General features: G+C 40.2%; 2 protein-coding genes across 4 annotated transcripts in view; one reads left to right on the plus strand and one right to left on the minus strand.

Moving 5' to 3' along the window:
• CLTRN (collectrin, amino acid transport regulator) overlaps window positions 1-271 on the minus strand; it is a 41,646-nt gene extending 41,375 nt beyond the window's left edge. The window contains exon 1 of one of the 2 annotated variants that reach the window (XM_077816174.1): window positions 172-271. In XM_077816174.1, the coding sequence (XP_077672300.1) occupies window positions 172-181 (10 nt within the window). In that variant the 5' untranslated portion in view covers window positions 182-271. The remainder of the gene's footprint in view (window positions 1-171) is intronic. The other variant, XM_077816202.1, reaches the window with a different exon arrangement.
• On the plus strand, window positions 256-26,906 carry ZRSR2 (zinc finger CCCH-type, RNA binding motif and serine/arginine rich 2). Of its 2 annotated transcripts, XM_077816154.1 has the most exons (12): window positions 256-376; window positions 1,500-1,579; window positions 2,091-2,166; window positions 3,685-3,793; window positions 6,592-6,678; window positions 9,752-9,790; window positions 11,607-11,722; window positions 14,241-14,454; window positions 17,996-18,051; window positions 18,331-18,440; window positions 19,369-19,852; window positions 26,507-26,906. In XM_077816154.1, the coding sequence occupies exons 1-12, from the start codon at window positions 330-332 to the stop codon at window positions 26,508-26,510; spliced, it is 1,422 nt and encodes a 473-aa protein (XP_077672280.1). In that variant the 5' UTR covers window positions 256-329; the 3' UTR covers window positions 26,511-26,906. The 2 variants fall into 2 exon arrangements, with proteins under 2 accessions (XP_077672280.1, XP_077672286.1); XM_077816160.1 differs by lacking the exons at window positions 256-376; window positions 1,500-1,579; window positions 2,091-2,166; window positions 3,685-3,793; window positions 6,592-6,678 and adding an exon at window positions 8,054-8,787.
• The last annotated feature ends 73 nt before the right edge of the window (window positions 26,907-26,979 follow it).

Consider the following 26,979-nt stretch of genomic DNA (forward strand, 5'->3'; position numbering starts at 1 on the left):
TTCCGGCCCTGTGTGACACGCCGAGCGCGCGGAGGGGCTCACGGGTCCCCGAGGAAAGAGGCGCGCGCACGAGCACAACCCACCCCGTCTGGGATCAAATCACAGCACCAATCCCGCCCCCGCGTCCCTTCGCCCCGCCCGCCGCACATGCGCACCGCAGCCGACACTCACCCCTCCGCATGCGCAGGTTTAGCCGTCGTCCCCGTGTCGTGCATGCGCCGTTTTACACACCAGTCCCTGCTTCCGCCCGACCCAGGGAAACGGAAGGAAGGCGCCGCTTTATCCTCTTCCGGTTTCGTATCATGTGACGTCCCCCTTCCCTGCACAACATGGCGGCCCCCATGCTGATCCCCGCGGCGGCCCCGGAAAAGCTGGGGTGAGTCTGGGGGCGCTGCTGTGACGACCCCTCGCCCTGCCTGACGCTGGCACCACCGGGGGCCGCTCCCCGGTGCCGGGCCCGCCCGGGCCGCTGTGCCGGTGGGAGATTCCCCCCGCCCGCCCTGTGCTGCCGTTAGCAACAACGGGGAGCCTGGGAGCGCCCCTCCCCCCCCCGCCCCAGGGTCTGCAGCGACATAAGCAGGATCCCTGCCCCGCGCTGCGCCTATCCCGTCTGCATCGTGCGGTTAGTCAGCGCCCCCTCTCTCCCCTGTAGATGTGTTGTGGAGGATGAAGCAGCAATATGTTTAGCTCGTGCCTGAATATTTGGGGCAAGAAAGAGAGAAGTCAACGAGGATTCTTCTCGCTCTCTTTCCACCAGGCCCAATTACAGGCCAGAATGAGAGGAAGGCTAGAGATGGTGGTAACAGTGCCGGGAAATTGGAGAAGGGGAGAAGTTTTCAGAAGGAAATTATCATGAGTTCAGTTTTGGCTGCAGTAAATTTACCTTGATGGAGAGCCACATTGATGCAGAGCTGTCAGATGCAGACTGAGATGTGCTATTGGCTAGAAATTAGAATTGGAAAGGTAGATCTCAGAATTATCTGTAGTATTTACACACCCAGACAATATTTAGAAGGGGTAGAAGGCAAGGACAGAGTTGTAAGGGCCCTACAGACAACAAAAGAGAGGAGGAAGAGGACCCACCAAAAGAGATGCCCAAGGAATAATAGGGGAGATGTGAGAATAATTGGGAGAAAGTGGAGTAAACAATTGTCAGTGCTAGCCTCATGTCCCTACGTGTTATAAGTCAAAGAAGAACGTGATAAGGCATGTGTGATCAGGCATGTGTGATCAACGTTGTAATGTCAAAAGCAGCAGCGAGCTTTAATTAGTAGCCTTAATTATTGGCCAGACGAAGTTCTAAAGTCAAGTTTTGCTGCTTTTTTTAAAGTAATGTCTGAAACTTTTATAGAAATACTGCTTCTGTGAATATTTGGTGTTATTTAGCATATTTGATTTTATGACTTTTGTGTTGATGACAAACTTGAAATGTTTAACTATACAACAAAAATGTTCTGATAACTTTTCATAATACAAGTGATGTACTTTACCATCTTTAGCCATAAAAAATACAAAGCTATTCTGAAGAAAGAAAAACGAAAGAAAAAGAGACAAGCGCTTGCCAGATTAAGAGATTCAGGTAATAGATAAGTCTTTTTTGTTGCTACTTTGTAAGGATGTACAAGTTATTTTTTCTTGTCACAAAGAAAAGGAGACATTAAAATGTGAGCAACGTTATCTGAAGGACCAGAAGACATACAATTTTAATGATGCTCCAGAAGAATGAGATTTATAAAATAGAATTTTTCTTTAGGAGATCTGAGCATGTAGTGCATTATTACCCACATACAGTGTCAGATGACTTAAAACAATATGTAGTAAATATTTTTGAAGGTTCGTACAGGTTTTTTAAATGAATCTTAAGTTTAAGCCTACAAGAGTAAAGGAAAGCATGTACACTAACACATGAATATCTTTGAAGAAATGGTATTTTTGATGTTTAGTTTAAGGAGAAACTAATTTAAAAAAAAAACTAGGGTAGCTCTAATTTGAAGGTTTATATTATAGCATTTCTGTTATACATAGTGATGAGGACCAGGAGAAAAATTATATTTAGATGTATGTACAGGGACATGTTACTTTTTCCTCAGAAATCACAGAAAAAAGTGAACCATTGCCTGAAGAGGAGGAACTGGAAGAAGAGGAAAAACAACTTGAGGCTGAAAGGTAAATAATCTAGAGTTTAAAATAATATCTGCAGTTGAAAAATTGTTGTTTAGTCTTTTATTTAATTTCATGTTGAAATCTCTGACAATTATATTTTGTAAATCAAAATCTATTTTTGTCCATATTATGTAGCGTACAGTCAGATTTCTCTGAAAAATTACCATATATACTCGTTCATTAGCCCATTCTTTTATAAGCCGACTCCCCAAGATGGATAGGTAAAAACAGTAAAAACTGTATGACCCTTTCATAAGCCAACCCTATATTTCAGGGGTTGGCAAACTTTGGCTCCTGGCCCAGGGTAAGCCACTGGCGGGTCGGGACGCTTTGTTTACCTGGAGCGTTCACAGCATCCCAATTTGACTGGGAACAGTGAACTGTGGCCACAGGGAACTGAGGGGCTCCATGCCTGCAGATGCTCCAGGTAAACAAAACGACAATAGATAATCAATTCAATGATTTTATGACGTTTAAAATCATCACATTTTGGTATAGACCCATTTATAAGCCGACCCCCGCTCTTTGATGCGTCGCGTTTTTACCAAAAATATTCAGCTTATGAACGAGTATATCCGGTAACTGTGGATCGAACAGAGTTTTCTGTGCGCAGCAATTTCAGAGAAACTGGATTTCCTTGTGTCCATAATATATGCAACAATTTAACCAAAATCACTAAATTGGAAAATTTCAATCAGTTTATTTTGCCTAGTTTTAGCTCCTAGGATAAGCAACAAACATATGGCTGACTATTATGGCCCGTAAACATACGGCTGATCATACGAGAAACTGCTGAGCTTGAATTAATATGCAAACTAGATACCATTAACTTGGGTTTGAATAGAGACTGGGAGTGGCTGGGTCATTACAAATATTGAATCTATTTCCCCATGTTAAGTATCCTCACATCTTCTTGTCAACTGTCTAAATGGGCCATCTTGATTATCACTACAAAAGTTTTTTTCTCCTGCTGATAATAGCGCATCGTAATTAATTAGCCTCTTATAATTTGTATGGCAATTTCCACCTTCTCTGTGTGTGTGTATGTGTGTGTGTATATATATATATATATATGTTGTCTTACTATGTGTTCCATTCTGTGCATCAGATGAAGTGGGCTGTAGCCCACGAAAGCTTATGCTCTAATAAATGTGTTAGTCTCTCAGGTGCCACAAGTACTCCTGTTCTTTTTGTGGATACAGATTAACGTGGCTGCTACTCTGAAACCATATTAAATTATGTTCTAGTCCTGCCCAGAATTAATGTTGATCTATTGATTGGAAGCATATCCCAAGAAACTCATAATCTGGCAACAGAATTCAAAAGAACATGAATAAGCACCTTTTGGGGGAAATGTAATGTTAAGAAAAAAAACTTATAATATCTTGCTGTGTTAAATAATTATAACTATGTTTAATAAGTCTGCAACCATGGCAGCTGAAATATAAACAAAAGTATGTCCACAAATTACTGATGAATACTGAACTTTTCTTGCTAAGTAGCATCTGATTTTATTGGTAGGCAAAAACTACATGAGGAATGGTTGCTGAGAGAAGAAAAGGCTCAAGAAGATTTCAGGCTCAAGAAGGAAAAGGAAGAGGCCACGAGAAGACTTCAGGAAGAAGAGGAGGTGAAGTATAAATTGAGAACAGTGTTTAACTGATACTGCCCATCATCTGGGAAAAATATTAATGTCTTTCTGTTGTGTAGCAGCTACACAATGCTTGGAAGTCCAGTATGTTTATTTTTTTCAGTTTTGATCTTAAAAAACATATAAACCATTCCTCACCAAAGGATATCTATGCAATGCTCTGGCCACCCTTGCCATAAATCTAAAAACTCAGTTCTGGAAAGGTTACAATGTATAACATGGTTGATGGCAGGATGGATAAAAATCAATTATTACTATTTTTTAATAAAAAATCATATTTAAAATATAAATACAGGTTTATTGTTAAAAATTGTGCTGACTTAAAACTTATATTTGAAATGACAATATGAAATATGTTAAGGCCTATTTGTGACGGGTTGGACTCCGTGGGATGTCACCTGGTGTGCTGGGACGTCAGACTCTTCTGCCAGCCTGGGCCCCCTTTACCTGGTCTTGCTGTGTTAGGCTCCCCAGCCTTTTCCAGCCAAGCACACCCACAGGGCCACACCCAGCTGCACAGAGAGACAGAGATTGGCTCTGCGAAGGCTCAGTTTAAGGAGCTTGCCATAGTACCCAGATGTTCACCTTCCCTTCCCCTTGGAGTACAAACCCAAAATTCTATGAAATTGGTCTCTTTCCTCAATGAGAAGGAGGGTCTGCACAACTTCTTGCCCTCCGAGTTAGAAATCACATAAACTGGGTTATATTCTAAACCAGAAATAAATGTTTTAACTATAACAGATGTATTTTAAGTAGTTAAGGAGGTAGCAGACAGAACAAGGCAGATTACTAAGAAAATAAAAACAGAGCACACAAACTAAGCTTAATACACTAAAGAAACTGGTTACATGTAAATTCTCACCCTAAATATGGTTCTAATAATCTTCTTCACAGGCCAGACGCCATTCCAGCCTGGGTCCAGTTCTTTCCCCCAGTTCAGTCTTAGTTATTTCCAGTAGTCATCTTGGGTGGGGTAGCAGGGGAAAATTGATGGCCTGGATTACCTTACTCCCAACCCTTAAATAGGATTTTGCATAAGGCGGGAGTCCTTTGTTTCCTAGTTTGACCCCATCTTCTCCTGGAAAAGTACAGAATTCAAGATGGGTTCCAGTACCAGGTGACATGGTCATATGGCTCTGTAGGGCCCTGTAGCGCCCCTGTAGCCATTCTTCACAGGCTGATCCACATGTTCACAGGAAGACAAATCTCTTTTACTGTCCATTGTCTCTTGCTGATGGGCCATCAGCGCTGTCTGGCTTTTTCATTGTTTTACCTGAAGTGTTAGCTGGGGCATCACCCAAAATAGCATAGTTGAAATACAGATACATAGTCAGTATTCCTAACTTCAGATACAGAACTGATACAGGCATACAAATTGGATAATCACGTTCAGTAAATGATAACCTTTCTAATAATATCTCACATGAGCCATCTTGCATAAAGTATATCTCAGTTATGTCACATTCATATCATAAGCATATTTCCATAAAGAATATGGACTGACACGTCACACTATAATCTATTAAAATAATTTAAATTAAATAAAAATATTTAAGCAATACATGATTGCTGTCAAGTTTTGAAGAAAGTCAACCAGTGAACTGGTGAAAGTCACTGGCTGAGCATCTGGAATCAGTTTGCTGAAGTACTGAGCCAGCTTTTGATAGCAGTAGCTCTTCTGCAGATGCATAGACAATATTGTCATTATCTCAGTTTAGTCAGCAAGTTCAGTTACATTATTGTAGTTCATTCAAAGTTAAGAAGCCAATGGGGAGTTGAAAAAGCATGAAAGCTTATTTTCTTCTACCAGTCTCGGTGTGAGAGAATAAGATCGACTAGTTCTAAAATCTTGAAGGACTTGGTGATCAGTTCAATTCACTCTTTACAGATTGTTTCCTTTATTTAATAAATCAGTTTTAAATGCAAAACGTGTTTTAATTAACCTTTTTCTTATGTATCCAGAGCATTGCAGTAATAACATATTTTAAAATGTTGTCTTTGTGCATATTTGATTGAATTCAAATATCCATCCAAATAGAGCCTGACACAAATTACAGGTACAAAATTATCTAGTCAATAAGAAATGCATCACTTACCATTTTTTACCATATTAAAAATATAAACATTAAGAATCTAATATGTAAGTTAAACCATATAATTACTTAAATGTATATAGATACATATCATGTATCCTTCTGGTTTGCAAAAAGTACCAAATTTAGTGGAAAGGCTATATTTAGTTGCAAATCAACAAGTTATAACGACAGGTTTCGGAGTAGCAGCTGTGTTAGTCTGTATTCGCAAAAAGAAAAGGAGTACTTTTGGCACCTTAGAGACTAACAAATTTATTTGAGCATAAGCTTTCATGAGCTACAGCTCACTTCATCGGATGCGTTCATCAGATGCTCATGAAAGCTTACGCTCAGATAAATTTGTTAGTCTCTAAGGTGCCACAAGTACTCCTTTTCTTTTTGCAAGTTGTAATGGCTACCAAACAATGAGAATCAACACTTCTTTAGGAAAATAATTAAGATGTATAAATGCAAAGCAGGATTAAAATTAAAGATTTAAATCAGCGTTTATTGCTTGGTGATTTAAAACATGATTAAAATCGACAGTTTAAGTTACTTTGATATAAATGAGTCACCCTGGGTGATGGTTTTGGATTTACCTCTAGTTTTGTCATTCATGTACATATGTGTATGTATTGTATTTTTGAAGGAATATTCTTTTAATCATTTACCAAGAAAATTAACAGTTTCTTTCTTCTCATAAAGAGAAAGATAAAAGAAGAATGGGAAGAACAGCAAAGGAAGGAAAGAGAAGAGGAGGAGCAGAAGCAACAGGAGAAGAGAGAGAGAGAGGTGATGCCTGCACTGGGAGGATAAACACACTGCATATCCTCTTACAATACCAAATGTAACAGTCTACAATTATATATAAATGTCAAAAGACATCTTGTCTATTTATTGGAGTTAAAAAACTGGGAGTTGAAATAATTGACAGGTGTTTTTCTGAGACCTGGAAATAGACCCTCAGTATATTATTATACTATAATGAAGCCTTATATTGGGGATAAAAATTATACAAAAGTAGCCTCAGTCCTTCAGTTTGTGTAGCAACATATGGCTTCTTGTATTACTCTTCCCTTGTAATTATTTGCATTGGGGAAATATGAAGGTATATTGCTGGCACTCATTCTCACATGTGCACTTAACATGTGACACGTTAAAGATAACTCTTAACATAGTATTGTATATTTTCCCTATCAGACATCTGAGCAGTCTTAACCTAATCATTTTTAAAAAGTTCCTTACTTTGATCTGGAATTATATTGCTGCTGTTCCTTAACAGTGTTCTTACTCAAAAGATGTTACAGGTCCTCTTTACCTGACTCATTCATCAGGATGTATCTTTTTCATAACTTGCTGGGTGGGGAAGAATACAATATCGAAAAGTGTTAACAGCTTTATAATGAATTTAACCAAATAAAGTTATTTGGTAGAATATCTGCTTAGAATTTAGAGAGATTGTAGCTGTCCCCCTGGATTTCCTCCTACAAAGGTCCAAAGTCAAGTTGACCCATTGCTGTCATCGGGGAGGGATGATCACAACTTTCTGGAGTTCATCCATCTCATTTCAACTTCTCCAGAGCAGCAAGAGATGAAAACCAATCTGATCCTACTCAGTTTCATTCAGAGCTGCTTCACCAGAAACAAAGATGTGATTCAGCCCACTGCCATCTTCAAGTAACTGCAGCAGGAGAGGAGAGAGAACAAGTAGTTTTCCCTCCTGCTTTTAATAATGGAAGATAGTACTGAGGTTACTGTACATACAGTAATTCCTCGCTTAATGTTGTAGTTATGTTCCTGAAAAATGCCACTTTAAGCGAATCCAATTTCCCCATAAGAATTAATGTAGATGGGGTGGGGGGAAGTTTCCAGGGAAATTTTTTTCACCAGACAAAAGACATTATATACATATACAGTGTAAGTTTTAAATAATTTTAAACAATTTAATACTGTACTCACCAATGATGATTGTGAAGCTTGGTTGAGGCAGGGGCCTAGCAGGGTTAGGACACAGGGGCTTGCCCCGCTCCACCTGCCCAGCACTCCTGCCAGGGAGTGGGGTTGAGGCATGGGGGCTTGCCCTTTTCTGCCCACCTAGTGCTCCTGCCAGGGAGCGGGGTCAGGGGCTTGCCTGCTCCTCAGCTGGAATGCTGGGTGGAGCTGGGCAAGCCCCTGCATCCCGACCCCACTCCCAGCAGAAGCACTGGGCAGGCAGAATAGGGCAAGCCCCTGCTTCTGCAACCTTATAGTGGAACATTGCATGACTTTAAATGAGTATGTTCCCTAATAGATCAGCAACCTAATAAAAAAACAATGTTAACCGGGATGACTTTAAGTGAGGAGTTACTGTACTTCTCCCGTAGAAGCAAAGGAGTAACACTGACAGAAATTGTCAGTCACTCTCTGGAACTACTGAGGAAGTGAAATGAGTGGTGGCAGCCACCAAGATATAGATATGATCGTCTGGATAAAGATAAAACTAAAAAGTAAAATGTGGGTGAGTGGTAGAAGTGGACAGTAGACTAAGAGGATAGAAGACTGATCCAAATGGAATGAAAGAGTGGAGACTGTAAAGGAAGGAAAGGGTGGTTGGACTTGGTTCAGCAGTCAGCACTTACCCAGCTGGGGCAGAATTATGTCCCTCATTCCCTGGGTAAACAGGAGCTCGGAATACTGTGCTGTCTGGCTGCAAAAGCAGTTCTATCCACCACTCCCCCTCTCCCTCCACCTAACAGAAAGTTGCTATGATGCATGTCTTCTGTGTATGATTCTAGATGTCCAAACCAAGATGAAGGTATGAGGAGAACCTCAAACATGGTGGGACAGACTGAAATGGAGAGAAGAGAAAACAATAGAAAGATTGAAATGATAACTAAAGGGGAAGAGAGTGGTGGAAATAAGGTGTTAGTTGTTAATTCCTGGAATCCAGTATACAGTATAGAAGAGCACTACTGAGTTGACAGAATAAATGTCATGCTTAAACTGGCCAGCAGAAATTTCTGAATTGTTAGCTAAAACTGGTTCCTGAATTCTTCGTGGTCACCTGATGGTGGGCCACAGACAACTACATGGTCAAATGGTGCTGACTCTGCACCTTGTTTCAGCTGCTAAATTACATTAAAATCAATATAAATACATTACATACTCTCCTAAAATTGCTCTTCAATGTAAACGATTGCTGTAATTGCCCAGGAACTATATATGATCAACACTTGGAAGGGAAGGGTCCCCATGATTGTGACTGGGAGGGGAGGTGGGTTCATGAGCCATTCGTTATTAATACATAGTTCAGTCCATAAAAAAAAATTGAGAACACCAGAGTTAAAATAAAATCCAAAACTTTTGCTATAGATGTTACTGAGTGGGCTGTGTGTATGCAAAGAGACCTAAGACTAGGAAAATCCAGAGCTAACTTATTAATATTAAAAATGCATTTTAAACTTAAGTGGTCACTTCTCTTGGCTTGTCCTGAATTCCATTTTATATTTATGCCCACTTATCAAGCAGAGCGTTAGTGCCACAGATATGTTTAGGTGTGCAAAGTAACATACAGTTCAGTGGCAGCAAAAATAGAGAAAGGAAACTACTAGCTTCAAAAGTAACTTTGAGAAGTGCTCTAGCATTTAGATATTAGAAAACGATCATCTACAGCGAAGTCTTCTCAGACGTATCCTTTAACAACATTATAGGGGGTCTGACTTACTGCAAAGCAAAATATAAATTTTCAGTGTTTTTAAAACAAACCACCACACTACTTTAGAGAGTATGGTCATTACATATTGCAAATTAGGTTCTTAACTAAAGAAACCAGATGAGTTACCTCTCTTCAGGGTTTTCACTAGTCCTGTGTTTGCACCATTTATAGGAAGCTGTGCAGAAGATGCTGGATCAAGCTGAAAGTCAGGTATGTTCAGTCTCTTTTCAATAAAGAACTGAAAGATCACTATTCCCTACCATCTGATTTTTGTCTTCTGGCATGATATTAATCTCTTCTGAAGAGAAGCTAATGGCCTTGTATAATTTAATATGTAATGGTTTCCATGAGCCATAAACAATGTATTTACTAGCTGGAACATATAATTAAGCACATTTGTGGCTATTTGGTAGCAGTGCAGCTGAGAGTGCTTGTTGCTGTTCAGGAGAGCCAGGTCCAGAATGACTTTGGGATTCTGCTTTCTGGGCCACTGAAGACTTGTTATGATGGTATGTTTTCTTTGAATAAAAGCAGTCTGCAGCAGGAGAAAGTACTGATTCTGAAATAAAGAGGGAACCACTTGGCTACCTGAAAGAGTGTAGATCTCATATTGGTCAAAAGTAGTAAGAAAATCTGCAGAATGTTCTTAAATTAGATCTCAGTGCCTGCATTCAGTCTTTCCATTTCTTTAAAAGAAAGCAACTCATTTTATCTCACCCAGTCAGTAAAGGTTTGTAAAGGTTCTTGCACTGAATAGACTCTTACACGTATCTAAGACGTAAACTTAATTATAGTTACCCATTTCAGAGTTGATTGCTATTAGCCACATTGGAATAGTGTTGGATTCTCAATTATATTTAGACTGAGCAAGGAAACTAAACTTCTAATTGACAAAATCTGGATGGACTACTTTGACTGTTTTTATTGTCTAGGGCTCTAATATACTTCTGGGAGAGAAACAAAGGGAAAGTGTAGTATATTGGAGTTTGAAATTGAAAGATACGAGGTTTCAGTTTGTGAGTTCTACCACTGCTGAAGCCCCAAATGACATTCTGCCATGGCCCCCTCCCAAATGGTGCTATCCCCAGTAGAAGTGCCAACTGTAAATAATCATAGCTTTCGCTTTATTTGGTGTGAGAAGCACTACTTCAACACTTTTCCAAACTGCTTTGCTTATTAAAATGAGTAAAATTCACCTTTTGAAGGGTGCTTCCAACTTTGCTTCAAGTCAACAAATACTTCCAATTTGGTAATCTCATGTTGCATTTTAGGAGTCCCAGGTCAGTGGCTTGAGTACAGAACTAGAAATGGGGAATTCCTGAGTTTTAATCCCAGTCATAGCTCTGACCGATTTTTTTTCTGTGGCCTTGAGCAAGTTACTTTAACTTTAGTACTTCATTATTCCTATCTGCATAAAAATTGATACTTGTTTACCTACTTCACTGGGCTGTTGTAAGGATAAATTAATGGACCCAACCCTCAGTTCCTGCCAGAAAGCATTCAGCCCAATTCAGGAAAGGGGGTGCAAAGATGTCTTTAGCCACTGTTACACTCTCTCAGTCCTGGGGTTGCTTTGCTCTGAGGTGAATCTCTTCCCTGAGGATCCCCCTATGCTAGAATGGTGGGCTATCCTAATGCAAGAAAGAACATTTGTAATTCTCTTTGACAGTGCAAGTCCAGTGTAAGGACTGAGTACTGTCGTTGTTTGTAAAAACTTAATGTATCCTGCACTCTGGCAAATGGAAAATTTCCATTTGTGATCTTAAGTTCCTTTTTTGTAGAGTTTCCTCGAATTTATGTAGTTACCAAGGAAGAGCTGTCCATCTTTAGATAGATTATAAGCACTTGGATGACCATACAGGGTAGTATTTAAAATCCTTGGTTCAAACTCACCTGGGTGTCAAAGGAGATAACACTGAGTTACATAAGTATTGAATTTGACTCCTTGCTGTCACATTTATTTATTTATTTTACTGTGTTCTGCTCGTTAAAGTAATGATATGTTGTTAATGGTGTTTTTAAACAGCTGGAAAATGGCACTACCTGGCATAACCCAGAACCCCCAGAGAACATAGGAACGGAGAAAGATAGAGCTAATTGCCCATTTTATATCAAAACAGGATCCTGCAGATTTGGAGACAGGTAACTGGTCAAATGTTGGAAATATAACATGGTTGAAAGGGGTTTGCTCCTTTGGGATTTCTTACAGGTTTGTGATCAGATTATCTCCTCACTATTGCTGTGTGGGTTTCCTGTAGACTTACTAGATAAGATTCTGTTCTCAGTTACACAGCTCTGAATTGAGAGTAAAAGCAGTGCACAGTCAGAGTTGGGTTATCTTTTTTTATTAGAACATCAAACTGCCAATAGTCTGGTCCCAGTTTTGATCTGACTGACTGATTCAGCAGAAGCATTTGCAGAGGTAGATCATTATGTCATCAGAGTATATGCAGTTTCCTGTTATTATTGGTACAGCTCCAAAAGAATATGTCCAGTCAGATATCTACTTAAATTTGCATACACTGCACCTAAAACAGCTACAAAAACAAGGTAGTGTACATCTGCACGACTGGAAGTGTCATGTGACTTTCCAGTATCTCATTATTTGTACGGTACACATGGTCATTGCACATGGTCCATCTAATTTAGTATCCTTTCTCCAAAAGTGCTCTGTACCAGATGCTTTACAGAGAGACATGCAAAATATCCATTGTGGACAATTCTACAACATAATTCTGGGGAAGCTTCTTTGGCAGTTAATGGCTGGCTTCAATCCTAAAAGATGAGAGTTGGTACCACTTTTAAACCTCATCCTAGCTATTTCAACTGCAGATGACATTTTTACTACTCAAAATAATATTTAACCCATTTTAATCCTTCTGAGTTCTTTGTCTCAATGGTATATTGTGGCAGAGAGTTCAATGCGTTAATTATGTATTGTGTAAAAATGTCAGTGGTTTTAAATGTTTCCTTTTAATTTCATTGGGAACTCCCCTGTTCTCATAAGACAAGGTGAACAGAACTACCTGACCTTCTAATCTCTTACTTACTGCCTCTGAAAACTTAATAAGCCCTAATGTGTTCCAATGACTTGAATCACACGTGTTTCCTTTCTTGGGCACTGTTCTGTTATGAAATATATAAAATGAATGGTACAGAAGATCAGTAGGGTGCTCTTACCATTTTGCAATACCAGAAGGGGTCGTACCATCAAATTGAAAGGCAACAAATTTAAACCTGAAATGAAGCCTTTTTGTATAATTCATAAATAAGCAGTGGAAGTCTACCTGTTGAGGTTGAGCTTAGTAGGACTCAAAGTTAGACTCGTGTCAAAAATGAAAACATATTTACAGTAGATAGGATCTAAGTATGTGTCAATCACTAATTGTTTGGAGATAGGAAAAAACTTTCTTCCTATGGACAGCCTATTCCATAGTTTTCTGTTACAGGGCTTGTACCTTTCTCTGTAGTATTTGCTCTTTGCCGCTGTCAGACATGATACCGAGCTAGATTGCCCACTGGTCTGGTCCGGTATAGCAGAATCCCGTTTATCTGATCTAATTGGGACCGGGGCCAGATTGGATAATCAGAAAGTGGGATAATCTGGAGAATGGGAGAGTGCAATGCTGCAGCACTAGCTAGCAGCACTTCTGGCCCTTGGGTCCTGGTTGTTTGGCGGAGAGTGGGAAAATGGAGGGTTGGCTAAACGGGGGTTTACGTTCGTATATCATGAACAAACCTCCTAGCTTTATTGTAACAGGGTTTCTATATTTTCCAATTTTAGTTTCCTATCATACAAGGTTTCTTTGTCTAGAGTTTTAATAAATGTGGTAGTTTGACTGCATTGTATTTAAGCTGTATCCTCTGAAGTGTGCTTCCAAGAAAGAACTATCACATTTTGGACAGAGCTTTTTGACTCAGTTACCTGGGTGAACAGGGGAGTGTTTGAAGCAGAGATCCTAAAGCATAGTGAAACCCTTCTCATTCAGAAGCAAGACAGAGAGATTACTATTTGAGGGTGTCTCACTGAGCTTCAGGCTGTTATGGTGAACACCGTATTGCAGCATCTGAAGGCCACTTATGGCCACCAATATGATGTGATGTAGGTTAAAATAAAACTTCTGTACAGAGCTGTCGCTTGTAAAATGTAGTATTTCCATAGCTGTAGATGCTCACAAGCTGGCGCCTAATTTTCCTTCCTCTTCCCCTTCCCAAAAGGATGAGAGTAGTTTCATTAACTTCAATAAGAGTTATTTAATTTTGCAAAGAAGAATGGAGGGGCTCTTACAGAAGTAAGACTTTAAAATATCTTGCAAGACCCTTCAAAAATTGAACAGACATTCCAAAATAGCAGCATTTGAATAAATGCCTTTCATCATTTTTGAAATTTCCAACTGATGATTCTTTGTGTGTTTGTGAACACTATTGGCATTTGTATATGGCAAGATGCTTTAAAACTATCAGGCAACTTGTCTTGAATTACCTGCTTTACTCCTTGAAATATGCTGATTCCCATAATTACATGAATGAAGCTCCTTTTTAGAATATTTTCTTGCAATTCAGAGCTGTTAGTGGGTCCAGAAATAGCAAATGTTTGCAGCTTTAGCAGGTGTAGCCTTTGCTGAAAGTGAGGTTTTTTTCTTTACCATAAATTATATAGGTGTTCCCGCAAACATAACTACCCAACATCTAGTCAGACGCTTCTGATCAGAGGTATGTTTGTTACGTTTGGGATGGAGCAGTGTAGAAGAGATGACTATGATACGGATGCAAGTCTTGAGTACAGTGAGGAGGAAACCTACCAGCAGTTCCTAGACTTCTATGAAGATGTACTGCCTGAGTTCAAGAATGTGGGAAAGGTTATTCAATTCAAGGTATGCATATGAACCCAGCGATAACCATCACATCTCATTGTTCCTTTGCCAGTCTTGACTAGTGTAAATCTCAGTTGTGGAATAGGTCATAGCTAAGTTTATGTACAATTTCTCAATTCAAACTGCGTATTTCTGATGGCACCTGTAAACTAATCTCTGGGTCATCACAGAGGATTATATTTCTTCAAGATTTAGGTGAAATCCCTCCCAAAACGTATTCTGGGACAAACTCACAACATATCTATAAAATTACCTTCTGAAACAATCTGTTATTTCTCAGCCCTTATCTTACTAAGCTTTTGAGCAGGCCAGCACATTCTCAGATCATTTTCAGGGCTGGAAAATTTTACCAACCACCTACTAGCCCAAGGACTAAGCCTTTTAGACAAAGTAAAGGTAGCAGTGCTGCCATGGCTGTGCGTCTCTCACCTTCCCCCCCTTTCCCCCGACAAACTAAGCCTGTGGTAATTTAAAGGAGTAAAATAGTTATATGCTTGATTTATTTAGAACACAGTCAACTTTCTGTTTAATTCACTTTTTAAAAATATAACTTGCTACTAGGACTTGGTGAAGAGCAGAAAAATATTTGTTTGACAGATTGAACGAGCATGAAAGTAAAATGTTTGAATAGTACCTGACTAATTATAAATGGTAGAATTTGTTGCAGAAACTGCAGCTGTGACCAAACACCAGCTTTTTATAGTTGCTGCAAGTTTGAGTGGCGTTGGACCTCCTGCACCAAGTTGCAGTGCCATGCAATCAAATTTGGCCTGGCTGCCCCTTTGTCCTGAGCAGGTGGGGGCGGAGGCCACTGAGGAGAAGGATGGGGCCAGGGATCCATGTGGGTTGAGGCCAGGCTTCCGAGGAGGCTTGTCCTGCTCACTACCCAAGCTCTGTGGTGAGTGCTGCTGCCTGCACTCGGCCCTGCTGGTGCTGGCCTTGCACTTTGACTTGATGCAGTTTTGCCTCCGCCAAGTGATGTGGGCTAGATCCGCCAAGAAGCAGCTTCTGTGTGATCTTGAGGACTTCGCTTTCTGTGGCTGCCCAGCTGCACCAGAGGATAGGCTTGGGGAGGCCTAAGTGAATGGGGCCAGGTTGGGACTTGTGCCTCCCACAGTCACAGGGCTTGGGACAGCAGAGCCCCAGCAGTTCCAGCCTCCCACAGGCTTTCAGAGGTCTCTCTGTGCCTGGGGCCAACTCTAGAGCACAGGGGCTCAGGCCCTCCACACCAAAACCACAACTTTAAATCAACTGTGGCTACAACCTTTGAACCAAAAAAAACCACGATTTTCTTTTCTTACAGCCTTAATTCTGATCTATCCCAAGAAAGAGAAGTATCTTCTCATGACCAGTCCTGATTATTTTCCATTTTTATCCCTCCACCCTCTTTCCTTTTGTTGAACTCTCTGCCTTTCCTTTCCCCCCAGATATTTTTCTCCTGTTGTACAATACACTTGTCCATTGTTGGGAATTGTATTACAAAACAAAATTCCCACCTGAATGCTGTGAATTGCATTGTTGATAATGAGGCTTGGGGGATCAGAAAGCAAGGCAATACAATGACTTTTCAGTGGATTTCATTACACAGTAATATATACAGGAGTTGAGTTAGCTGATGATGTGGCCAAAGTTGGAAGATCTGAAACTCAGATTGGAATGACAATGGTTGAGGATATTGATGCCTTATCAAAGAAAATATTAGCTGAAATAAATGGTTGAAAGACAAGATCTTCTGAAACCAAAGGATTTCTGAAAATAACATCCACTGTTGTGAGAGTAAGGGGACACACACTGTAGGAATGAACATCAGCAGATGGGATCTAGATAGATGCACTCTGCAAGATGTTTCAGGAGCAAGCTTTCACAACCACCTATGCCTTTGAATATAATATTGTACAGATTTGACACCTTGCATCGAGCCCTTTCAAAGAACCTTGTTGGAGTCACCTAATTCATTCTCAGATTTCATGCTGGACATTATTACTGTGGGACAAGACAACAACAAATTCCCACCAGTCCAGGTGTAGACAATGCTTCTAAGGCCAGTCCCACTTGTACCGCCATGCAATTAAGCCTGCTTTTCATCAAGTTTAACTAACATGGTGATAAACACTTGAAGCTGCAGAGCCTTGTCAACACTAAAGCTACCATTGGTTAACTTGCACTGGTAGGTATTTTTATAAAATTCCCTAGTGCGCACTCGGCTTATTTCTTGCATGTCAATGGTGTGATCTGTGGTACACTATTGGTAAAAGCTTGTCTGTATTATGCTGCCGTGGGGCCATTCTATATCTAATGGCTTGAATTATTTTACAGTGTCTGAGCCAGAAATGTTGACTGTAGCATTACTTACTAATAAGCTAATACCACATTCTCTTTATTGAAGTATTTAACCTATATCTGTCTGAAAATTCCTATCCTAAGCATTTTCAACCTGGGTAACATACATCTGATCAGTAAGTTAAATCTGAAGTAATGTACTTTTATGTAACATTTCAAAGATTAGAAAACTCTATTTGTGCAACAAAACTATGCCATCAAAAGAGCTTTTAAATCACTTTCAATGGAATGAAACCAACTTTTTGGTCCAGTACAGGAAAGAAAACAACAGCAGGGGCTAAATATTTAAGAGCTATTTGCATAGTAGCCTTCTTTCTCCTGTCTTAAACTGAGCTTCTCTTTATTCCTAGTCAGATTGAGATGCTTATATGTGAATTTAGGAATTAGTGCTTAGTGCCCACTTCAGAGCTGGAGTATCTCATATTTAAAAGGGTGGTGACCCCACCTCCCAAAATATCAAACTTTTCCAGTGTCAGCATTGCTTGTCTGTTGAAATACATGTTGTGGCTATTTTTTCATATCTGATTTTTCACCTCTGTTTTTCTTCATCTCCTTATTCATTCTCCCCCTTGCCTTGTCAGTTTTTCCTCTCCTATAAGTGCTATTAGTGTCTAATGATGAGCATTAGCAGCTCCAACAGCACTTTTAGCCTTTATTACTACTAACTGTCATTAGCTATTAAGAGTCCAGGTGGTGTTGACTGTCTTTGTAGTATTGGTGATGCCTTCTTACAGTCCAGCTGGACAGAACACCATGTAATCAGGAGGATTAATCATGTAGTGACACATCAGTGTTGCCTACCCAGGGTGCAATTCTAGAGAATGAAACAGAACCTGATTAACAGAGCATGAGGTATAGTATAAGGTGGGGGGGGGGGGTGTATTTTCAACTAAAAGCTGTCAGCTATAGGGGAAAAGAAAACTCCTATGTTTAACATCAAAGCAAACCATTTTAAATGTTGTTCAAATATACCACAAATACTTTTTTTTAAACAAACTTCTATTTAATCAGAATTAAGTATTCAGTTTTATTAAACCTGTATGTGAAAACCAGGCCAGAAGAATTGATAAATAAAATACTTTTACATTCTTGTCACCCTACGTGTGAGCTAAACTGGGATGCGTATAGTTCCATCATGAATGAACTATGTGGATCTCTCAGTATTTCAGAAGCCTTAATCTAACATTTCATCTCCTCTTAGGTCAGCTGCAACTTTGAGCCTCACCTGCGGGGAAATGTATATGTTCAGTACCAATCGTAAGTGCCTTGCAGTTAACTTTTATGACGCTTGACAGTTATATACGCTAGATCATAAGCAGTACCCAAGTAATACAATTTTACTTTTTCCTGTTGGGTTCTAAAAGGTTTAATTCCATATTCCTATTTTACTTAAATTTGAATGTCACTTAAACCCCATTTTATCTATGTGATTCATCCCCATACTGCAGTAAGAGTCCAAATTTGATAGAGAACAGAATTTAAAGGATTGTATGATATCCCAGTAATGCTACAGGCTGCCTTATCTTTAAATTAAAGGGAGCGAGACTGTCAGGAAGCCCTTACTCTATTCAATGGACGATGGTATGCAGGACGACAACTTCAGTGTGAATTTTGCCCAGTGACAAGGTGGAAAACTGCTATATGTGGTATGTCAGGGATCAACCTTTATAAAAGGGAAAGTCTCTCATTACTAAAAGACTTATTAGAGAACTAAAAGATTAAGAAGTGATGTCTTACCGGCTTTCAAATCAGAGAGATCCACATAAAATTACAGGAACCTTTTGGGGTGCAAGGCAACAAGCTGAAAACATGTACTAGACTACAGAAGCTTTGGGCAGGAAGTGTATATGGTGTCCAACTGACACTGCCGGGGGGATTTAGGAAACTGACTGTAGTTAGGATGCAATAACACCCTCAACCTTTAGGAAGAGTGTTTTGGGATAACAGATGATTGTAAAATAGGCAGGATGTACATTTTTATATCTCATTCGAAACCAGCAACCTAACTGGTTCTGAAACATTAAAACATAGCTTCTTCATTATGATCAGTGTTAACTATATTTAGCTGACTCTTACCTCAGTCTTGCTACAATCTGAAATGTATTTATCTTGAACAGAAAATTCGCACCTCCAGGATAGCACTTAGGCTATAAGGGGCCAGTCCATGCCGATTAACTCATGCCTTTACCAGAAATCCCTGAGATTTAACTAACACCCATCCTGCCCAATTTACGTAACTAGGAAAGTTAAGTTATAAAATTACTAGCTCACTTTAGCATAAGACATACTAGAATGTTTGAAAGCTAAAACTAATATCAGGATGGATGTGTCTCATGAGTAAGATTAGAGTATAATCTTTGAAAAGAATTGAAGTGTGTTTTTTCTTTGTCGATGAGGCTGATAGGCGTGGTATGAATATCTATAGTGGAAAAGGCCAAAAGATTAAGCGGAACAAATCTTTTAAAGTACATATTTAATTAAAATGGCTGACATTTCATTAAAAAAATAGAATTGTTGCCTTTGTATAACATTACCAGTGACCTTCTTTTTAAAAAATAAAAATATCTGTTGCAGGTTTATTTGAAAGGCAGAAATGCCCAAGAGGGAAACACTGCAACTTTCTTCACGTATTCAGAAATCCACACAATGAGTTTTGGGAGGCCAACAGAGACATACATATTTCTCCTGAACGGACCAATCTGTCAGCTAAAAACTCTGAAAGGAGAAACAGAACAGGCCATCATGAGGACTATTACAGCAAGTCAAGAAGACGGAGCAGCCCTAGCCCAGATCATTCTTACAAAAGAAATGGAGAATCAGAGAGGAAAAAAAGTAGCCACAAGAGCAAGAAAAGACGGCGGTGTAGCAGATCAAGAAGTTGGGAACGAAGGCAGTCACATAGTAGAGGGAAGAAGAGGAGAGGTCGTAGTCGCAGCAGAAGTCGTAGTTGTACACGTGGTCATAGCAGAAGCCGAAGTAGAAGCTCCTCTCGGTCCAGGAGTCGGGGCAAAAAGAGGTCAAATAGCAGAGGAAGAAGTAATGAACCCCCTCCAAAAAAGTGAGAATTCTTTGAGGAGTTGCCACTTGAGCAACTGTTGTGTTACCAAAGATACCATGTGTGCAGTAGATGGCTATGTACCAAGAATAATGTTGTACTCCATTAGGGTATATCTTGTATTAAAATGAGTATCTTCATAGTAAAGGACCCAAGCAGGACTTAAGAGTTTAAGAAAGATGATGGTACAGATTTCACAGGGTCCTGGGAATTCAATATTTTGTGTAAATCCTTCCTGTTGAATTAGACACCTGAATGTATCCTACGATCAGCTGGAGATCAGGGATCAAATTCTCCCCACCGTGGAAGAAAGCTCCCTGTGCTGCTGCTTCCACACAGTGCTTGCCCAGCAGGAATATGGGGGTGAAATTAAGATTGTGAATGTCACTTTGCCTCGGCTGCTAATGACACTGAGCAAATCCTGCATGTAGGAACAGCATGGAGGTGGTCGTGGTGAGGGAAGGAGAAGTGAAAGCCTGGAGAACAAAAATACCAAGAGGGAGTGCACAGGTGGTTGGTTCAGTGGTAGCCACTTGATATTCAATACTGTGCTCCCTGAGCTAGCTGTAGAGATTATGTGCTTGGTTCAGCAAGTTAGCTGGGGCATAAATCAAGGCAGTAATGTTAAGGCACGGTAATCTAAAGTGGGTTGGGTTTTTTTAAGTGAAGTAAGGGCTAAAGATTACCGCAGGGATACTATAAACCAAAACACAAGAGCTGCTAACTGAGGAGCAGAGTAGCTGAAGAAATGAATAAAGTATGTATAGGAGAGTAATTAATACTTATAGGGCTATCAGGACTTCCTCATTCCAATTCCTTATACACTTTCCTATGTGGAGCATGCTGCCACTAATGAATTTGGATGAATTGTTTTGAACAAAGCGGTAATAAAATACCTTCTAGAAATCAAGGTTAATCTTGATAGATGGGATGCTATTAGTGTTTAAATCTTTGTTAGCATTCCAAATGGATGTTTGAAACCCGTACAATCTTGGGGTATAAATTAGATACAATACTTAGGTGCCTAATTGCCCTTTGCAAATCTCTCCTCAACTCCCACTGATTTTTTTCAAGAGGAACTGGGAGCCCATCTTGTTCTTGAAAATATCCCCCACAATGCAGATACTTATAGCCACACTATTAAATAGAAAAGGAAATATTTATTCCAGCCTTGACTTGAGGGTGCAGCTTCTTCTAAAGCTTTTACCATGCATCAGTGGTTAATATCAGTAGTGCATTCAGCAGCTGCTGTTGTTTTTTTCCTCCACATTTAAGCTGTATGGGCATGCATTCAGCACCAAAAACTAGACTGCCACAGGTCTGCTGCTACAGCTTTGAGGTGTTAGCATTCATTTTCCAACTGCTTTCATACCTCATGCTTCAGTACTACCATTTCCCAGAACACCTAAGTGAGGTCTGAGTGTGTGAGGATTCAGAATCAAACAGTCATGTGCATGGCTTTTTGTAATAACACTACAGTTTAGTGCATGATTATTTTTATTTGAAATCACGCCTAAAGGTTTTTTTAAATGTAAGCTGAAATATTGCAAGAGAAATAGCAGAAGGGCTCAAAAAGGAACTAACTTGAGAGGATGGATTTTCTGGGATGTGTATTTCTACTGCCATTACAGCTCATGAAGACTTTACAAAATGCAATAGTACTGGTACAGGTCCTATCACATGGTATCCTAAAGGCATATGACAGTAGGTCCCCAGTGTGCTAGGTACTGTACAAATACAGAGACAGTCCTTGCTCCATGGAGCTTACAATCAAAGACAGACACTCTCCCCCCCCCCCCCCCCCCCCAAATGAGGGCATTTCAAGCAGTCTATAGTGAGTGTAGGCTATTGACAGGATCCCATCCCAAAATGACTTAATCCTGGTGGAATTAAACAGGGTTCCTGTACTGCTGCAGCATTTCTTCAGAGCACATAACTAATTTCATGGCTATACATCAGAGAAAAGCTGAAAGTTACTGAGCTAGATGCAGTATAGTGGAAAATCAGACCCTTCATCTCTTCTGGCCCTCAGTCAGCATGGATTCACCAAGGGCAAGTCATGCCTGACTAATCTAATTGCCTTCTATGATGAGATAAGTGGCTCTGTGGAAGAGGGGAAAGTGGTGGATGTGTTGTTCCTTGACTTTAGCAAAGCTTTTGACACGGTCTCCTGCAGTATTCTTGCCAGCAAGTTAAAGAAGTATGGGCTGGATGAATGGACTATAAAGTAGATAGAAAGTTAGCTAGATTGTCGGGCTCAACGGGTAGCAATCAATGGCTCCATGTCTAGTTGGCAGCCGGTATCAAGTGGAGTGCCCCAAGGGTCGGTCCTCAGGCCGGTTTTGTTCAGTATCTTCATAAACGATCTGGAGGATGGTATGGATTGCACCCTCAGCAAGTTTGCAGATGACACTAAACTGGGAGGAGAGGTAGATACGCTGGAGGGTAGGGATAGGATATAGAGGGACCTAGACAAATTGGAGGATTGGGCCAAAAGAAATCTGATGAGGTTCAACAAGGACAAGTGCAGAGTCCTGCACTTAGGACAGAAGAACCCCATGCACCTCTACAGACTAGGGACCGAATGGCTCAGCAGCAGTTCTGCAGAAAAGGACCTAGGGGTTACAGTGGAAACAGTATGCATCCGATGAAGTGAGCTGTAGCTCACGAAAGCTTATGCTCAGATAAATTGGTTAGTCTCTAAGGTGCCACAAGTACTCCTTTTCTTTTTGCGAATACAGACTAACACGGCTGTTACTCTGAAACTTGTTTGAGTGATTGGCTGAACAAGAAATAGTACTGAGAGCTTTGCTTCTGAGAGCTACTGACCTGGGACAAGAAGCAATTTAACTTGTCTGACATGCAGTAGCTGCAGTTTTTATTCTTTGAGGCAGAGTACAATGAATGACAAATATCACTGAGACAGGTGTCACACAGGTGAACAACTGTGTAGCCTTTAATACAATAATTGTGGTAATGCACAGGATGGTCATCATCTCTGTTGAGGAAATGACTCTTGCCTTGAAGCATGAAAGGCAAAAGTTAGAGCTGAAAGATTACCAAAAATGTTTTAAACCTTTCCTGCTACTGCTATGAACTGGAGAACCAAGAATATCAGGGTTGGAAGGGACCTCAGGAGGTCTAGTCCAACCCCCTGCTCAAAGCAGGACTGATCCCCAACTAAATTATCCCAGCCAGGGCTTTGTCAAGCCTGACCTTAAAAATATCTAAGGAAGGAGATTCCACCACCTCTCTAGGTAACCCATTCCAGTGTTTCACCACCCTCCTAGTGAAAAAATTTTTCCTAATATCCAACCTAAACCTCCCCCACTGCAAACTTGAGACCATTACTCCTTGTTCCGTCATCAGCTACCACTGAGAACAGTCTAGATCCATCCTCTTTGGAACCCCCTTTCAGGTAGTTGAAAGCAGTTATCAAATCCCCCCCTCGTTCTTCTCTTCCGCAGACTAAACTATCGCCGTTCCCTCAGCCTCTCCTCATAAGTCATGTGTTCCAGTCCCCTAATCATTTTTGTTGCCCTCCGCTGGACATTTTCCAATTTTTCCACATCCTTCTTGTAGTGTGGGGCCCAAAACTGGACACAGTACTCCAGATGAGGCCTCACCAATGTCAAATAGAGGGAAACAATCACGTCTCTCGATCTGCTCGCAATACCCTACGTATACATCCCAAAATGCCATTGGCCTTCTTGGCAACAACGGCACACTGTTGACTCATATCCAGCTTCTCGTCCACTGTAACCCCTAGGTCCTTTTCTGCAGAACTGCTGCCAAGCCATTCGGTCCCTAGTCTGTAGCGGTGCATGGGATTCTTCTGTCTTAAGTGCAGGACTCTGCACTTGTCCTTGTTGAACCTCATCAGATTTCTTTTGGCTCAATCCTCCAATTTGTCTAGGTCCCTCTGTATCCTATCCCTACCCTCCAGCGTATCTACCTCTCCTCCCAGTTTAGTGTCATCTGCAAACTTGCTGAGGGTGCAATCCATACCATCCTCCAGATCGTTTATGAAGATACTGAACAAAACCAGTCCGAGGACCGACCCTTGGGGCACTCCACTTGATGCCGGCTGCCAACTAGACATGGAGCCATTGATCGCTACCCGTTGAGCCTGACAATCTAGCTAACTTTCTATCCACTTTATAGTCCATTCATCCAGCCCATACTTCTTTAACTTGCTGGCAATAATACTGTGGGAGACAATGTCAAAAGCTTTGCTAAAGTCAAGGAACAACACATCCACCACTTTCCCCTCTTCCACAGAGCTATGCATCCGATGAAGTGAGCTGTAGCTCACGAAAGCTTATGCTCAAATAAATTGGTTAGTCTCTAAGGTGCCACAAGTACTCCTTTTCTTCCAACAAGTTTGTTTACATTTGCAGGAGATAATGCTGCCAACTTCTTATTCACATCACCTGAAAGTGAGAACAGGTGTTTGCATAGCATTGTTGTAGCCAATGTCGCAAGATATTTACATGCCAGATGTGCTAAAGATTCATACGTCCCTTCACACTTCAGCCATCATTCCAGAGGACATGCGTCCATGCTGAATAACAATCCAAAGCAGTGCAGGCTGACGCATGTTCATTTTCATCATCCGAGTCAGATGCCACTAACAGAACGTTGATTTTCTTTTTGGTGGTTTGGGTTCTGTAGTTTCCAAATCGGAGTGTTGCTCTTCTAAGACTTCTGAAAATATGCTCTACAGCTCATCCCTCTCAGATTTTGGAAGGCACTTTAGATTCTTAAACTTTGGGTCAAGTGCTGAAGCCATCTTTAGAAATGTCACATTGGTACCACCTTTGTGTTTTGTCAAATCTGCTGTGAAAGTGTTCTTAAAATGAGTATGTGCCGAGTCATCATCTGAGACTACTATAACATGAAATATATGGCAGAATGCAGTTAAAACAGAACTGGAGACATATAATTTCTTCCTCAAGAAGTTAGCCACAGACTTAATTAATGCATTAATTTTTTTTAAATGAGAATCATCAACATGGAAGCATGTTCTCTGGAATGCTGGCCGAAGCATGAAGGGGCATATGAATGTTTAGCATATCTGGCATGTAAATACCTTGCAATGTCAGCTACAAAAGTCCCATGCGAATGCCTGTCCTCACTTTCTGGTGACATTGTAAATAAGAAGCGGGCAGCATTATCTCCCATAAGTGTAAACAAACTTGTTTGTCTGAGTTTGGCTGAACAAGGAGGCGGCCTGAGTGGACTTGTAGGCTCTAAAGTTTTGCATTGTTTTGTTTTTGAATGCAGTTATGTAAGAAACAAACAAAAGCTATATTTCTAAATTGCACTTTCACGATAAAGAGATTGCACTATAGTACTTGTGTAAAATGAATTGAAAAATACTATCATTTTTACAGTGCAAATATTTGTAATAAAAATAAAGTGAGCAGTGTACACTTTGTATTCTATGTTGTAACTGAAATCAATATATTTGAAAAAGTAGAAAAACATCCAAAAATATTTAATAGATTTCAATTGGTATTCTATTGTTTACCAGTGCAATTAATGATTCATTTTTTGAGTTAATTGTGTGAGTAACTGCAATTAATCAACAGCCCTAGAACTAAAGACGCAATTTTTAACAAGGAGGGTAATTAACCACTGCATAAATTAGCAAGGCTGTGGTAGATTATCACTAACATTTTTAATCAATACTGGATTTTTCTGATGTATGCTCTAGTTCAAGCAGGAATTAATGCAGGAAAGTGGCATGGCTTGTTATACAAGTCAGGCTAGATAACAGTCTCTCAAGACCTTATCTATGAACCTCTTCCAAAAAATCCTTAATGGAGTAGGTTATTAGCAAGCTACAGGGCTCCACTTCAGCATGCTGCAAACGTCAGCATCCCTTATAAGCTATGGAGTCTGTATGCCTCACCCTTGTTCCAGCTTCACAGGATATGAATGGGAGGGAAAGCAAATAGAGAATGCATTGGCAGAGGAGGTTGGGGGGACAAGTGGCTAAAGTAACAATTTTGGGGGGAGAGCATCGCTTTGAGGGAAGAAGAGAAGGTAGGGTGCATGTTCAGGTTCTCTAGTTAGTAAGAGATAAATGGCAGCGCTAGTTTACAATACACTGGAGAGAGAAATCTGACAACCTTGTAAAGATGCTGGTTTATCACTTCACTGAAATATGAATACAAAACAACAGCCTCCTGCTTTCTAAGGCAAGTAAAATCAAGCAGCAGAACAAAACTTTTACAGTCCTGGTACTAAATGAGATCAAAAGATGGAGTCCAAACTGACAGGAAAACTAGATTTCCATGGTAGCTGGCCCATAGAGGTAAATTTTGCAGCATGGCAGAATTAGCAGAATCCTGCCTATAAATTAGAGAAGTGAGGTTAGCTTGAGGTTGATTTATACCCCTAAATGCTGTTTTGCAGTCTATCCTTCAACACTTGGAAAAATATTCTGCAAGGCATTCAATTTGAAAATTCTTGAAGAGTCCAATGCTCAGTATTCCAAGCACAGCACAGACTATGTGGCAATAGCTGGTGTAGAAAAGGATGAGGTAGAGAAACTTGCTCTTGCATTTAAGCTTGCTTTCATCTTATCTGTGTCAGGAACCCTTTAAAGGGAGGGTACTAATGATTTTCCACACTTCTTTCTTCCTTCAGGTAAAGCCAAGTGGAATTCAGACAAGAATCTTAGTGCTCGCTTTTTGAAAAATGTGTGGCAGCTTCTCCCAGTTAGACACACACTTCAACTGAAATGAGGACTGCCTATGCTGTACTGAACTGCCCTTTATCATAGTCAAGAAATTGAATGTTAAGCTTGTATTATCCAACACACCTTCAGTTAATGTGTTTTTGGCCTTAATTCTTAAATGAAATAGCACTATAGCCTAAACTGAATATCCATTTAGATGAAGTTTCTTTACAGTAAAGTGTTTAATGTGATTAAGCTTTCAATTACCTGCTAACTTATTGTTTTCTGTAAAATTTTTAATAGCTGTAAATAAATGGAATCCTTGAGTACACCTTACTTTTTTTTTTAATAAAGTTTGATGCAAATCCAGTGATGTAATGAAGTTTAATTGTGCATTTTTACCTATCAAAGATTTACCCATCCTCTTCTTCCCCTTGCAAAA

This window comes from Eretmochelys imbricata, chromosome 1 (assembly GCF_965152235.1).
Source record: "Eretmochelys imbricata isolate rEreImb1 chromosome 1, rEreImb1.hap1, whole genome shotgun sequence".
Classification (NCBI taxonomy): domain Eukaryota; kingdom Metazoa; phylum Chordata; order Testudines; family Cheloniidae; genus Eretmochelys; species Eretmochelys imbricata.